The sequence below is a fragment of the Setaria viridis genome, chromosome 2 (genome assembly GCF_005286985.2).
Source record: "Setaria viridis chromosome 2, Setaria_viridis_v4.0, whole genome shotgun sequence".
Taxonomy (NCBI): Eukaryota; Viridiplantae; Streptophyta; class Magnoliopsida; order Poales; family Poaceae; genus Setaria; species Setaria viridis.
The window spans coordinates 15,183,932-15,199,298 of record NC_048264.2 but is presented as its reverse complement, the minus strand read 5'-3'; the positions used below and the strand labels follow the sequence as shown (position 1 = coordinate 15,199,298).

General features: G+C 48.3%; 1 protein-coding gene across 1 annotated transcript; it reads right to left on the bottom strand.

Moving 5' to 3' along the window:
• Positions 1-5,658: 5,658 nt before the first annotated feature.
• LOC117842931 (ethylene-responsive transcription factor 15) lies at positions 5,659-7,186 on the bottom strand. The gene has a single exon (XM_034723458.2). It carries the CDS (start codon positions 6,981-6,983, stop codon positions 6,156-6,158), a length of 828 nt encoding a protein of 275 aa, XP_034579349.1. The 5' UTR covers positions 6,984-7,186; the 3' UTR covers positions 5,659-6,155.
• Positions 7,187-15,367: the final 8,181 nt, after the last annotated feature.

Here is a 15,367-nt window from a genome sequence, read left to right as displayed (position 1 = left end):
GGGTCAGCTTGGCTACTCGATTTGGGCCTTTTTCCTGCCGGGCCCGACACGACACGGCAGTTCGAGGTTATACTACAAATCCAATTTGGCCTCACCTTTCTCTACTGCTCTCTAGTACTTACAGTAATAAAAAGACTAATTAGAGTATTCGTCAGCATCTTCAAAAATACCTAATATATGGTTCCAATAATTAATTTTGGGAAAAACAACACTCCAACAGTTGGTAATTAAGTTCCAATTTTTCTGCATGCCCAATACATACACCATCTAGAGCTAAATTTTCCCTCCGCTCCATGCTCCCAAAACCCGCCGAAAAAAAGGCTGAGAAAAAAGAAATCCCGCAGTTACTGTTCACAGAAAAAAAACAAGTTTTGACCCCACCCATGGATGATGTGGCAAGAATTGAATCTTTTTGGGGCTAGTTTTTTGGAACCGTTGGTTGGAGGGTATCTTTTTCCTCACAATAATTTTTAGCAAGGTCCCAAAATTAATTTTTTGAAATTTTATTTAAGAATTCTTGGAAATGCTCTAATAATTATCGCGTCGCCTTCCTTGGTGTCAACCGTTTTTAGGTTATGGGAGGAAGATAGTCTCCAGGGAAGGGTCGGCCATGGGGCCCCCTAGGGGGAGGAAGATAGTCTCCAGGGAAGGGTCGGCCATGGGCCCCCCTTGGCTGTGCCTGTGCGGTAGCAGTTCCATTGCTGGTCCTGTGGATAATCTTGTGCGGCAGCAGATCCTTTTGCAGATCAGGTAGTGAATATTTCATTCGTTGATAGATAGGTTGCGCAGCGTCCGGTCCAATCAATCTGTGCTATGAGATTTTAAAGTGCATCAATATCTTACCAATTACCGTGTTTCGAATGTTAATTTGTTTGATTTCCTCTGCTGGTATGTTAGATACTTTGATTAGATGCAATGCGTACTAATATGTGTTAGATGGACCATGTAGGATTAGTGCAGGGAGGCTTGCAGTACAAGAGATATACATGCTTCTTTGATAGCTTCACGTGAATGTAGTTCTCGATAGCTTTACGTGAATGTAGTTCTGAGTTGGTTGAATCTATGGGCCTTAGCAAGTTTATTAAGCCGTGCATTGCATGTACTGCTTCCTGCCATGTGTAAGGATTTCCGACATTGTTAACGCAGTAGAGTAATAATCAGCAGCTCTAGCCAGATTTCATATCATGATAGATGCTGACGTCGAAGATGGTATCTTAGTGATCACATTTTTTTAGAAAATGGAAACTATTCCAGCCTCTGCGACCGCAGACAACTAAGTTTTTACAACATTCTCAACTCATAAGTTGATCACAAGTAAAAGGTAGAAGAGTACGCAAACGAAAGGAAGGAATCCAAAGCAAAGTCTATTATTGCTTCTCCATCCATTCTTAGCTTCGCAAATATATCCAAGGCAACAACCTCCAGCGCCTTACTTGCCAAACGAACAGTCTCTCTCTGTCCTCACGCTGTAACATGGATCAAAATCGTTTTTTTCTCAAAAACCACTTAGTTGCACGTACACCAAATAAATTGCCCACATAAGAGCTGCAATCCCAACAAAAATCAAGTTTCTATCATTTTTTGTTATGCCTGTTGACCAATGTCCAAACATATACCTTATTGACTTTGGTGGGGTTAACCCAGTAGCTATATTAACAACTCTCCAAATTATTTTGGCACGTTGACAATCAAAGAAGAGGTGTTTGATTGTTTCATTATGGTGACAGAAGTAATATTTTTGACTTCTGGACTAGTTTCTCTTATCTAAGTTATCCTTTGTTAAAATAACACCTTATTGAAGGTACCAAAGGAAAATCTTTATTTTTAGAGGAAGTTTTAATTTCCATATAAATTTATTGATGAAAGGAATATCTTGATTTATGAGATACTGATACATAGATAGATTTTACAGTAAATTTACTTACATCTTAGTGATCACATAATTGGTTGATACCTCCATTTGCTTACTGAATCGGAACAGCGGAATAGATGGCATTTGTGTGTGTGTGTGTGGGGGGGGGTGTTTCCAAACATGGCTAAATGCTACACTTAAAACAAAAAAAAGCCCAAACTAGAAAGATGGAGTCAGTAAAATATTCTCTCATTTTTTTCTATAAAATGAAAGCTCAGCGTTTCTATTTCTTTAGCTGCTTCTGTTCAGATATATGCAAGCTTGCTCAGTGAGAAGCTATCTTGAATTGACATATTTTTGCTGATCCAATTGTTGGGTGTGTGGTTGGACAATAAGAAGTTTGTTTTTTTTTTGGGAGAACACCTGATTTAAAGTGGGGTCTTGTTCACTGTCAATGTTGTTCCTAAGTTTTAATACTCTAATTGTGTTGCTAATTTACAGAGTCTTCAGTTTGGGTTGTTTATTTTGATGTTTCTTTCCATTGCCACTGCAGCTCAAACATTTTAAAATGGAGATGCGTTGCTGCTGCTTGTGTATGCAGCCTTTTTCCTGTAAATGGGACAAAGAAATAGCGATATCTCCATGGGCCAATTACTCTTCCTTTTTTGTAGTCCACTACGGATAAAGTTTCAAATTAAAGATACCATCTACATTTTGAAGGCAATGCTTCTTTCATTTAAGCTGATGGTTGCTATACTTCTTTTTTCTGAATTTCCCTGGTCTACTATTGTGCTATCAGGCTGAATAATTTCCCAGGCTCTGCCATATTCTCAAAATCTAGAATTGGAAAGATAAAATAGTTTGACTTTGCAAAGCCTCTTTCTAAATTTGTAATTGCTCTCTTTTTAGATGTTTATCTAATTCTTTGCTACTCACGAAAAAAATTGATAATTGCTCAGATTGACAAGCTGTGCTTAAATCATGCCATTATGTACCAAATGAGCGAATTCAGTCGATTGATGTGTTCCTTCTCCAAGCTAAAGGCCTCTCAAAACATCCTGTCCTTATTAAATGCCGAAGAGAGGCCATTACATGTTCCATCTTTAACCAGTGATTGTGATACTTTCTTTTACCATTCCTGTAGGTCGATTGATTAGGTAGTAAACATGGATATTTGCCACATTTTACCCATAACTGCATATTTTTCTATCAATACACTTTCCATTCATGCTAAAGATACAGGGTGTGTTAACATATTTGTTGAAATGTGTAGTCGATATATTTCACTGCTATTATTATTATGCTCTTTTACGGTACACTGGCAAACTAAATGTGCTAATCGATTCTCTGATTCGTTCTTGCATTTCTCTTAACCTGACTGACAAATAGTGCTTACCGGGCATCTTGATCATTCATGCGCCAAATTTTGCCGATCACTGGACCATCTATGTATAATCTGCAAATATCCTCTAAAGTCTATACTGCCCACTTAAAGCACAATGAAGCTCATCAACCTGGACAGGCGCCACTCAGCCCGGGTAACAACTTACAGGCGCCGCACCCTATTTTCTAGTGAGTATGGATTTGACCTCCAGTACTGGTCAAAACTAGTGATTCTGATTTGAATTATTAACCCTGCCCTTCACTGATCGATCATACACTATTGTTCTGATCTTTGATCAATTTAAAAGTAGCAGCAGTGGAAGTAGTATAAGCTACAGCAATACAGTAAGCCTGGCCGGCCGGGGCCCATATTTATGGAGCGAGAAAAAGATTGAACTGAATATATCATATATAGATATAAATGGAGTCATCGTCGTTGATGCTTGAATTCCATGGCCAGCTAATTTCAAACGATTGAACAACAGAACATCCCTATCTTTGTATCCGATCTTCCCCACGTGATCAGTCCTACTTAATTATTAGAACATCTTTGTTGTATTTGGTCAATGCAACCAGCTAGCTAGTTGTTGTCATGTTGTGATCAAGGAAATTAAGCAAGGTTTTAACTCGATTGAATTTTTCGTTCCTTGGTTGGTTATTGATTGGTCAATGCTAGCAGCTAGAAGCAGTCCTACGTCAGAACATTCAACTAAGTTATTAGCCGCAGATGTATCATCTATCAAGCAGTACACATCTGTATATATCCGGTCAAAGAAAGTAGCAGTACCTGCAGGCTTCAGATAGCTGATAGCAACATCTGGTATGATCGGTACGTACCTTCATTCAGGCAGCTGATATTTTTGAGAAGATGTAAACGAGCATGGATGGCAACATCTTTCATGTCCATGTCAATCTTACTGCCAACATCCAGGAGATGATCCCGTGCCATACTGCACCGGAGCACGGTGCGATATCAGTATATCACCATGCCTTAGGGTTCAAATTACTTAAATATGTTATCATAAAAATATCCCAAAAAGCAAACTGATGATCTATTTATTATATGAGACCACGTACCATGCATTTCCCCGAATCCCCGATCGATCTATCTGTTGCAAAAGGGAGATTTTGAGAAGCGCACATGCATTTCCTTCCCTTGTTCGTGCAGGGTTCATATGTAGTAGTATATCTCTGGTCAAACAAACGGAAGAACATATCGCATCATAATGTCTAAAGAGATTAGATGGATGAACAGCTAGCAGAAGCAGGGAGAAGAAAAAGGTAGGACGCCTTCTCCCTTGCTTGTCTGACGCCGCCACTGACCATCAACATGGTCTGCTGGATGCTACGTGCGCGCTGACGCGAGGAGAGAGGACAGAGGCGACTGGGTCCATGCATGTGGTGCGTGCAATTAAACCAATATAATATATATATCTACAAAGTTGCATCCCTGTATATTGTAATCAAACTTAAGCCTCATTTAGCACAACTCTGGCTCGTGAAAAAACAGATCTGATTTGGCTCATCTGGAAAGCAGCTTTTTCTAGCTCTGACTTATTTTGTACGCAAATGTTTGGCAAAACGACTTTTCCTAGTTTTTTAAAATGGATAGAAGAAGTCAATTGTCCATTATGCCTTTGCATATGTATAGTCTATTGTGCCCTTGCAGTGCTTGTATATATGAGTTTTATGTGTGATCGTAGTTGATATATAATTTATATATGAGGAATAAAATTAGTAGATACACCTTTTTTTTCTTCATGTTTTACCTGATTCTTTCTTTTTCTTCCTTTATCTTTCCTTCCCCATTCTTTTTCTTCTGTCTATTTCTTCCTAATTTATATATGAGCAAGCGATGGCAAGTTTCTCATAATTTTGGTGAATAGTCAAGGGCACATGCGACTTTTTACTGTTTGTGATGGGGATGAGCCGGAGGAAACCACTTTTTCTAACACATGGTTTGCAGTGTAAACCGAAGAGTGGCTCATGGGTGGCTTTTGGCCTGAAGCCATTTTGCATTGGAGCGTTTGGTAGGGCTTGAGCAAAAGCTGCTCAAGAAGCCGCTCCATAAGCCCTGCCAAAGGCTCCTTAATCTCGTTACCCCTGAATTCCGGAGCCCCATATTTTATACCTGCACCAAACCAAATTCCAGGCCATGCATGGAAGCTTCCAAATACTGGTATCGCAAGCAAAGGGGCTCCGGGCTAATTCCACTAGAAATGCTCGCACATACATTTTGATTGCCATATCCCGGGGAGGTGATAAAGAATTGATGCCACCACCTTTTCAACCGGGTCCCACATATCATACATGTAACAAAAAAATCATGTGCCTAGACAAATTTGGTTGTGCTGGCCGCGCAGTTTTGCATTGGTCCAACAAATGAGTTGAGTGTTGGACCGAATAAAATGCGTCCCAATTCATTAGAATAACAATGCTCTCGGCAGTACTGATTCATTCATGGATGGCACGCTCTATCTCTTCTTTTCTTTTTTTGAAGAAAAAGGTTGCCAGCAGATGTCTTGAAAAGAAAAATGGTTGTCGCAACGCAACCAAATCCAGCAAGAAGTGAACAAATTGATGGAGGAAGCCTGGAGCAACAGAGGCCAACAAGTGTGGTGGCCTGGTGGGGCCGGTACAGATTGAATAGCACAAGTGAAAGCGAACATGTATCTCCGCTGATGAGGAAAAGATTAGCACAAGTGTACAGTAGCCCGTGCGTGTCGTCGTTGATCTCGCAATTGGCGAGCGAGGGCAGAGCAGGGCAGGACCCAGGAGCTCTCTAGTCTCTGCAAGCTTCTCAGCTATTAACTGAACTCGATCGCAATGAACTTCGCTTGGCTTGCATGATGGGAATTCACTGCGCATCAGACATGGTGATCATCAGGTTCCATCCGCGGGTGACTGGGAATTACTACTGTCAATGGAGCGGCTCAGAGGACACCCGGAGGAGCTCGTCGAGGTAGTCGGCGCCCAGGTCCTCCAGCTCCACCACGCTGCCGGGATACGCCGGCTGCGGCTGCGGCGCGCCGGCCACGACGGCAGCCGCCTGCTGCTGCGGCCGCTGGTGCTGAGGCAGCTTCTTGTTCTTGTTCGGGGAGCGCTTGCGGATGGAGTGCCGGCTCTTGAGCGCGAGGACAGGGGAGCCCCACGCCGCTGCAGAGGAGGAGGACGACGACGAGGAGGAGAGCGCGAGGGCGCGGAGCGAGTCCTGCACGCGCTCCACGGGGAAGTTGAGCACGGCGGCGGCGCCGCGCACGGAGAAGGCGGCCTGGTCGTAGGCGAGCGCCGCCGCCTCGGGGCTGTCGAAGGTGCCCAGCCACACGCGGGCGCCCTTGCGCGTCGAGTCGCGGATCTCCGCCGCGAACTTTCCCCACGGTCGCTTCCGCACGCCGATGAAGGTGGCCGGCCGCTGCGCCTGCTGCGCCGCCGACGAGCTCCTCTTCTCGCTGTCGCTGGCGGTGTTTTGGTCATCCGGCTGCTGCCGCTGCTGCTGGTGGTGATGATGGTGGCTGTCGTTGGCCGAGCAGGCGGATGACGAGGAGTCGGCCGACGAGGCCGCCTCCATGTCGTCGGAGAAGGAGTAGTCGGACTCGGCCATGTCGAGCATGAGCTCGTTCAGCAGGCGCTGCATGTCGTCTCCTCCTCCGCCGGCGTCCAACGCCGTGCCGGCGCCGCCGTAGCCGGACGCAGGGTGATGAATGTCGTAGCTGCTGCTGCTGCACAGGTAGGAGGCGTACTGCTCCATGGATCGTGTTGCCGCTACTGCTGCTGCCTACTGATCGCTCGATGGGAATGGGATTGAAGAGATTGGACTATTGGAGGAGTGCAACGCCGGACATCAAGGCGCATGCGCGGGGGTTTTATAGCCTCCTCCTCCTCACCCGCCGCTGGAAGCCTGCAGCTCGAATGGATTGAATCGTCTGAACTTGACCAGTCTCTGCCTCTCTGGATGGCCGAGGCTGATGTGGACGGACACGGTGGGGCCCGCCGGATCGACCGAAAAGGCAGGGCGCCCGGCACGTGACACCACCACTCGCGTGACGTAGGGCGGCTGGATACGACAGGCTCCCCAGGCGTCACTCCTCCCCTGGAATTCCAGCCGCTGCTTCCTCCTGCCTTCCTCTAATCCTCTCTCCGACTCCTTCCATACCTCCCTGTCCCTGATACACCTGATGCTTACCTGCTTTAAGGTGGTGTACAGTAACACTAGCAAGGACTATCTGGCCAAATTTATTTCAGGCCTTCGGCGAATTTCGTCACCGGTATTTGATTTGGTCAGCCAAAATTATTTTAATCGATTTCTCTTTGGCTACAACTGCAATCATAGTGCATGCACTGTCCATTGTGTACATGTACATATATGCTGCTACAGGAAAAGGCTCTCTCCAACTAACATAGAGATAGATTAAACTAGTGGATCGATCGATCTAGCATTAAGCCGTTAATCACTTCAAAGCCTATAGCTAATCCCAAAAACTGAAGCAAAATGGGACATACGTCTTCAAAATCGTAGAATGGCCTAATTATGTCACGAACCCTTTTTTTTCCGATTAACATTAGACCCGTGATTAAAGTGGCTTTAGTCTCGGGTTGAAAAAGAGGTTGAATATGAGGCACCGGAAGGACGCCAACGGGAGGGGCTTAGCCCGGTTGTAAAGATCTGGCCCCTTCTGTCCCGATTGGTGGCTTCAACAGCGACAAAATGCCCCTCCACGCGCGCGGCCCCTCTTTGTTTCTCTCCACGCGCGCGTCCTGCTCACCTTATCTTCTCCTTCTCCTCCTCTCTCTCCACCTACAGCGCCTCCCCTTCCTCCGGATCCGGCACCTCCATCGCCTCCTCTCCATCCTTTCTACCTCCAGCGCCTCCTCTCCTTGCGCCGCCGCCACCCTGTCCCCTCTGCTGCCCCTTCCCTTCACCCTCTGCTCGCCCCTCACTGGGAGTGAGGAGCGGCAGCGGGGCGAGGGCAGGGCTGGCACGCGGGGGAGCGGCGCCAGCCAGTCGGAGGCGGCGGGCGGGTGGCCAAGCGGGCGGAGGCGGAGCCGAGGCGGGTGTGGGCGGCGGGCAGGCGAACGGAGGCGGAGCCGAGGAGCGCGTGGCAAAGGGCGGATGGGGGAGGCGAAGGGTGGCGGGCAGGCGAGCGGAGGCGCGGGCGGCGGCGGGCGGAGGCGAGAGGCGGCGTGTTGGTGGCCGGCGTGGCCGACGCGGGGCCCATTTTTTAATTTTTTTTCAAAATTTTTTAGTCCCGGTTGGTAACTAAAGGGGGCAATGACCCGGGACTAAAGGACCCCCTTTTGTCTCAAAAAATTAGTCCCGGTTAGGCATTGGAGAGATATGCTCCTTCCCAGCCGGGACTAATACTCAATTTTCTACCAGTGTGATAAATAAAAATTAAATATAACCATCATAAACTTATATTTAACACATGTAGGGAATAATATTAGTTTCAGAGGACTTTTTGGTGCCTCATAAGGCCTCCTATAGTTTTTTTGAAAGGAAGGCCTCTTATAGTTGAGGTGCTTGGTGTCGACGTTTAGCAGTGTCAACTAGTGAAGATTTGTGGCGTGGATCCTCAGATGGGTTAGCTTGTGAAGCACGGAAGATTTATACTGGTTCAGGCAATTTGCCCTATGTCCAGTTCATGATGTGGATTCTTTATTCCGAGGCTTGAGAGCTCAAGTTTGTAGTAGGGGGTTACAAATGGTGCATGTGTGTGTTCTACTTGGGGTCGAATCCCCTTTCCCGTCCTCCCCCATGTCCTTATATACACGGTTTATGGGGAGGGTTACACTGTTGGTCGCTGTGGGATCCTCATTGGTGCTCTCCTCTGACTTGTTGCTGTGGGGTCCACCCTTCAGTTGGGGCTCCTTTCCGTTTGATCTCTGTTGAAATCTTTGTCCGAGGCCCGCTCTCCTAGCCGCTTCGATTGTCGGTCCCAGCCCTACACGTATCCAGGGGCGACGCCCTCCCCTGGTCACATCACCTAACACTGTAATCATGGCGAACGGGAAATCGGCGTGCTTGACCGGGCACGGTCCGAGTCAGCGCTACAGTGTCATTCCCGATTGGGGTCTTTTCATCTGGACGTGGTTGTCCTGCCTTCCTGGGCACGGAAAACGGTGCGCCTGACTGGCCAGCCCGTGCCCCTTTGCCTCAGTCCACGTGGGCGCGTCTGCGGCCGTCCTATCAGGCAGATCTAGCTACGCCTTAGGGCCGTGATAGGTCTGGCCCATCATTACGCCTAGGCCTTTGCAGGGCGTCTTGGGCCTGGTTATCAGCTTGTTCTTTTCGATGCTTGGACCTCCGCCTCAGGTAACGCTATTCAGTCGGGCGATGATGGGGGCGGACCCTTATCTGGCCCTGTTTGTTTTGACTCGTGGTTCTTCTCTTGCTTGATTTAGCTGATGGTTTTGGGTATCCTTTATGTGGATATCCGTCACTTGGATTCACGAGAAATTTCAACCAGCATTGACACAAGTTAGGGATTTTCAGGTTTATGGAGGAGCCCCAAACATAGAAGAGGGTCTTGGGAGATAACAGGATCAGTGGATGGGATGGATAGTGGGCAAAACTGCAAAGAGGGCCATTTTGTGGTTGCCTAAGGATGGCCGTGGGGGCAGCGGTGGCGGTTGAGGATCTTCAAGATGGGGCGGTTAGTGACTGATGGTGGGATATAGCTCTGAACTGTTGAAGACATAGCTAATACTCCTTCCGTTCAAAAAATGTAGGTTATTTTAGCTTTTCTAGATACATAGGTTTAGCTATGCACTTAAATATAAAGTTATTTCTGGATTTATAGTGAACTCTATGTACCTACAAAAGTCAAAACGACCTACATTTTGAAACGGAGGGAGTATTAGGCAGATGAAAGGTGGGACCGAGCAGGTAGAAACGGAGGGAGTATTAGGCAGATGAAAGGTGGGACCGAGCAGGCAAGAGAGGAGTGACAGGTGGCTTAGCAAGGAAGATGATAAACAATAAAATTACACTGTAGTAAGTCAAATTGCCATCAATGAATATGTGGTTGATCATCTGAGAAGATGGTGAATTTTAGCATCACTCATAAGAAAAGCCAACCACCACCGGTTGTCTTCGGCTGGGCTTTTTGGTAGGCGACAATGACGTCCAAGTAAGCTGTCCAGCTCGTAAAGCTAGGCGTATCATATGAACACACCACAATCTAGCTAGCTAAAATAAGAGCTAAAGCTAATTAAACTAACTTGTATCTAGCTAGCAAGAATGCTGAGTCAAATTATTTATTAGTGTAATTATAATTTTTCCACATGATTAACGACAGTAACAATACAGCTAGTTTTCCTATTTAGCATGCTGTTAGCTAGTAAAAAGAAAACACGCCCTTGGATAAAAAACAACATATAAGACTATATATGTGCCCCTTAATTAGCTGCTTTGAATTAAACCTTTACGCAATAATATAATATACTACTCTCATTTTTCTATATATATTATGAACATGTGGTTGATCAACTGAGAAGATGGTGAATTTTAGCATCACTCATAAGAAAAAGCCAACCACCACCGGTTGTCTTCGGTTGGTCTTTTTAGTAAGTGACAACGACGTCCAAGTAAGCTGATGCCCAGCTCGCAAAGCTAGCTTAGCTAGGCGAATCGTCTGAACACACCATTCTTATGATCTACTCCCCCTGTTCCAACTTATGGATTGTTTTAGTTTTTTAGATTCATAGAGATGCATAATAATATCTACGTAAAACGACCTACAATTTCGAACAGAGGGAGTAGCTGGCTAAAATAAGTGCTAATGCTAGTATATAAAGCTAGCTAGCAATGCCGAGTCAAATTAATTATTGATGTATTTATATTTTTTTCCACATGAATGAAGAACCAGACAAATAATGAAGAACCAGACAAATAAGGGGAGCAGCCCTTCGTAACTAATGACAGTAACAATACAGCTGGTTTTCCTGTTTAGCAAGCTGATGTCGCGAGCTAGCTAGTAAAAGAAAAAAAAACGCCCTTGGATCACAAAATATTTTTGTCGTGTAGGTTAACTTACCCAACCTAGGGGAGGGGAGAAGTTGATTTGGCTTGGTCCGACCCTTCCTCCCCCGCGTCGCCCCTCCTAGGCGACTCGGGGGCGACCAGTGCGCCGCCGCCGGCCTCCCCCACCATTGGGCCTCGTCGACCATCACCGTCACCGCCAGCCGACGGGTGGCGGCGGCGGCCCTGCACTTCGGCCCCTCCCTCTACTCTCCTTTCCTCATCTCCACCCCTTCCCTCAGCCCTAAATTCTGGTGAACCTCGGTCGCTTCTCCGGCTGACGCCGGCCGTTGGAGGTTGGATCCGCGCCTCCCATGGCCGGATCCACCCTCTCCACCATTGGATCTACGAGTTGGGCTCGTCTTTGCTCCTTCCTGCCGCCGCCATGGATGCGCTGCCCACCTGGCCTTTGCGGCGCTCCTCGCCACCCCCACCCCCTTGCCAGGGCCCAGCGAGCACCACCCGGCCTCGCACCACACTGTCGGCCCGTGCCGATCCCACTGTCAGTCCGCCTGGCTGGCCACCGGCGCTGCCAAGACCATGTCGATGGGGGATCGATGGTTCGGCCACGGGCAGGGGATGCTGGTCGTTGCCGTGCCTAGATCCGAGTGGACGGACCTCGGTGGTAGCGTCCCAACCTTGCCGCAGCAGGCTCAACAGCTTCCACCACTGTGGGCCTTTGCCATTGCCGGATTTAGGGGGAGACAGACCCATCTGCCATGGTGGATGGTGTACTGCGTTGGCCATTGACCTGCGCCTAACTGACTGCTCTCCTTGGTGCGTGGCGGCGGCTCTGGAAGGTTGGCGACGTGCTCGGGGATGGGGGCAAGGCGAAAGCCTCTACTTGCTTGCGAGCAGATGGCGGCGACGCCCTCGGGCGCCATTTACCTTCTTGGAGGCGTCATTCTTCTACCCCTCCCCCCTGTACTTATGAGCTTCCTGGGTGTAAACCCTGACCGTGTAGGTTGGGCGATGGCAGCGATAGTGGCGTCGTATCCCTCCCTGGAGGTGTCGTCTTGGAAGTTCATGGCAGTTTGCAGTTGTCGTGGTGGTGGTCGTCATCAACTCTCCACGGGGAAAATTTTCTTTTGTGCCTGCCTTCACTTTGAATTATCCATTGTCGCCTTGGTTGCTTGGATAGCTATCTTCTGGCGGACTCTTTGCCGCCACTGTCATGCTGTTGGTGCTTCCTCTGGGTGGATGCTTCGCTGCTCAGGTTGTGGTCGTTGGGTGGGTGCTTTGCCACTGTTCTTGGTTGAGGTGGATGCTTTGCCACCGTGTGCTTGGGCGGATGCTTTGCCGCCATGATGCTATTTGGGTGGATACTTTGCCACCACTTTTGTTGTGTTGGTTGGGTGGATTTTGTGCCACTGCTGGTTGGTTCGGGCGGATGCTTTGCCACTGTTCTTCTGCTCTGGTGGATGCTTTGCTGTCGTGGTCGTGCTGTTTGGTGGATGTTTTCGCCACCGTTTTGTGCTTCGAGCTTACTCTTCTTAGGCATCTTTGGCGATGGTGTATCTCTTTTGAAGGTTCAGCTCTTAGAGTAGCCTTGTTAGGGTGGCGAGGTTGGGAGTGTCCTCCCTCCTTCATGCTTCTTCCGCTGTCGGTTTGTTGTGGTTGTTGCTTCGGTCGCTTGCCGGCTGTGAGTTTGGTTATACTTTTCTTCAATGTTTCTCTATTTTTAGTACTTTGTACCCTTGTGTTGGCCAAATCCTGTTTGGCTGCATCAAGATTTGTGTCCACTACTGGATAAAGGGCCTTCCATACCGGTTGGGAACCCCTTTAATACCGGTTTCGCAACCAATACTGCTAGTTTGGTACTAAAGGGCTATTAAAAAATAAAAAATGAAATCCCGCCTGCCAGCCCCGACCTCCCGCGCCTACCCACCTGTCCCCCGCTACCGTCCCCGCCATCCCACCCGCCCGCCGACCCCCGGCCTCCCGCACCCGCCCACCCACCCCTTGCCACCCGCCTGCGCTCCCACCGCCGCCCCCACCCGCCCTCCCTCCTGTCACCGCCACCCCCCGCCATCCCTCCCTCCCGCGGCCCCCGCCACTAGCCCCTACCCTCCTGCCGCCGCCAGCCTTGCCCCCACCTTCCTGCTACCACTGCCGCTCCCGCCCTCTCGCGGCCGCTGTCGGCCCCCGCCGGCCCTGCTCCCGCCCTCCCTCCCGCTGCCGCCGCCGCTGCCATCCCTCCTGCCCTCCCACTGCCGCCGCCACCGCCATCCCTCCCGCCCTCCCATCGCCACCCCTGTCATCCCTCCCGTCCTCCCGCCGCCCCCGTCTTCCCGCTACCCGCCGTCGCTCCCGCCCTCCCGCGACCGCTGCCGACCCCGCCCCCGCCCTCCTACGCCCCCGCCGCCCCACTGCCTCCTGCGTGAGAGAGAAGAGAGAAAGAGATAAGCTATCGTGAGAGAGAAGAGAAAGAGATAAGCTACCGTCTACCTCGGGGAGAAGAGAGACGCGAATTAAATGTACCCATGACCCTTTTAGTACCAGCTGGAGGCTCCACCTGGTACTAAAGGTCACCTTTACCTTTAGTACCGGGTGGAGCCTCCACCTGGTACTAATGGATGACCTTTAGTACCAGGTAGTGCTCCCACCCGGTACTAAATGGGATCACGGGGTGGACCTGGGGACTAGCCATTAGACCGGTACTAATACTCACATTAGTACCGGGCCTAATTCCAATCGGTACAAGGTGCTGGACAAAAGGCCCTTTGTCTAAGTAGTGGTATGTAATCTGCTTTCTTCTTAATGAAATACGTGCTAAGGCACGGTCGCGAAAAAAGGTATAAGACTATATGTCGGCCATAATTAGCTTGGATTTAAACTTGTGCCCGTGTGTGCGGCAACGAACTGTGAATATATCAACTTCGTTTTGAGGTAGCACATATACTAGCCAAACCTTATTAAATTTGCATGCATCATCGATGAAGTGATAGTGATAGCTACCAGTTATATCTTGTGTGCTTCTTGGAAGCAGCGGCGGCGGCGGGAGAGCAGGTGGCGACGACTGATCTATCATCGATGTTGCTTGCAGTTAGTTGCGGCATTTTTGCATATCCGATGCATATGGTGTGGCCCGCACGCCAATTCACAAAGTGCCGGATGTGGCCCCTACCTCCTTAATTTGTGCATCAATATTAGTAGTAGTACGTGCAGTATGCCCGATCAATCGCGATCGGCTTAAAATTGGGCCCCAATTCAAATTCAACATAGCAGGAGGGTGTGCCGTATATACAAATTACAATTATACGTGGATATATATGAGGGTCAGTTTGGTAGGGCTCCAGCCCCTTCTAAAAGGAACCGGAGTCAGAGGAGCTATTTTTTTTACTCCAGCTTCTCCATATAAAACGGCTCCGGCTCCTCTAGTACTTTAGGGGTGGAACTATTTTTGACCAAACCGTTTGGTAGAGCTTCAACTGGAATTACGGAGAAGCTGAAGCTGGAGCCCTGCCAAACTGACCCTGTTAGTCCCTCTGGCTTCCAGAAAATCAGCCGCCTGCAGCAGATGAGAACAGGAAATTAAATCAGCATTTGGTTATTTGTCTGTCGTGGCACGGGAGCTTTCGCGCCACCTGCTGACCTTACCTGCATGCATCCCCCCTTCCCCTCCTATAGCAAGCTGAGATTCCGTTCCTTCCTTCAATGGCCAGCGCTGGATTCACTTGGCGGGCGGGGCACGTGCTCAAGCGGAATCCTGCCGCAGGGCGCGTCCACGTTCATCCATATATGGACTATGCAGGGTGCGTGCGTGGAATAGTGCGACTGCATATACTTGCACTGTAATTATTTACTCACTCCATTCTAAATTGCAGGTCATTTTAGTTTTTAGATTCATAGATATTATTATGCATCTAATATAGTGTATATCTAGATGCATAATAATACCTATGAACCTACAAAAGCTAAAGCGACCTACAATTTAGAACGGAAGAAATATTAATTAGTAGTAGCGTTACACATACACATTGCTGTGCAAACTTATGCTCCCCTGATTCCTTTTATTTAAGGCGTAGTTAGACTATGCTTTGACCAACAATTTAAGTGCAGTATGATTTGTGCAACAAAATTGGTACTCTCGCTCCCTGTCCCAAATTGTA

Excerpts from the sequence above, each read along its gene's own strand:
- LOC117842931 (XM_034723458.2), bottom strand. The coding sequence starts at position 6,983 with ATGGAGCAGTACGCCTCCTACCTGTGCAGCAGCAGCAGCTACGACATT.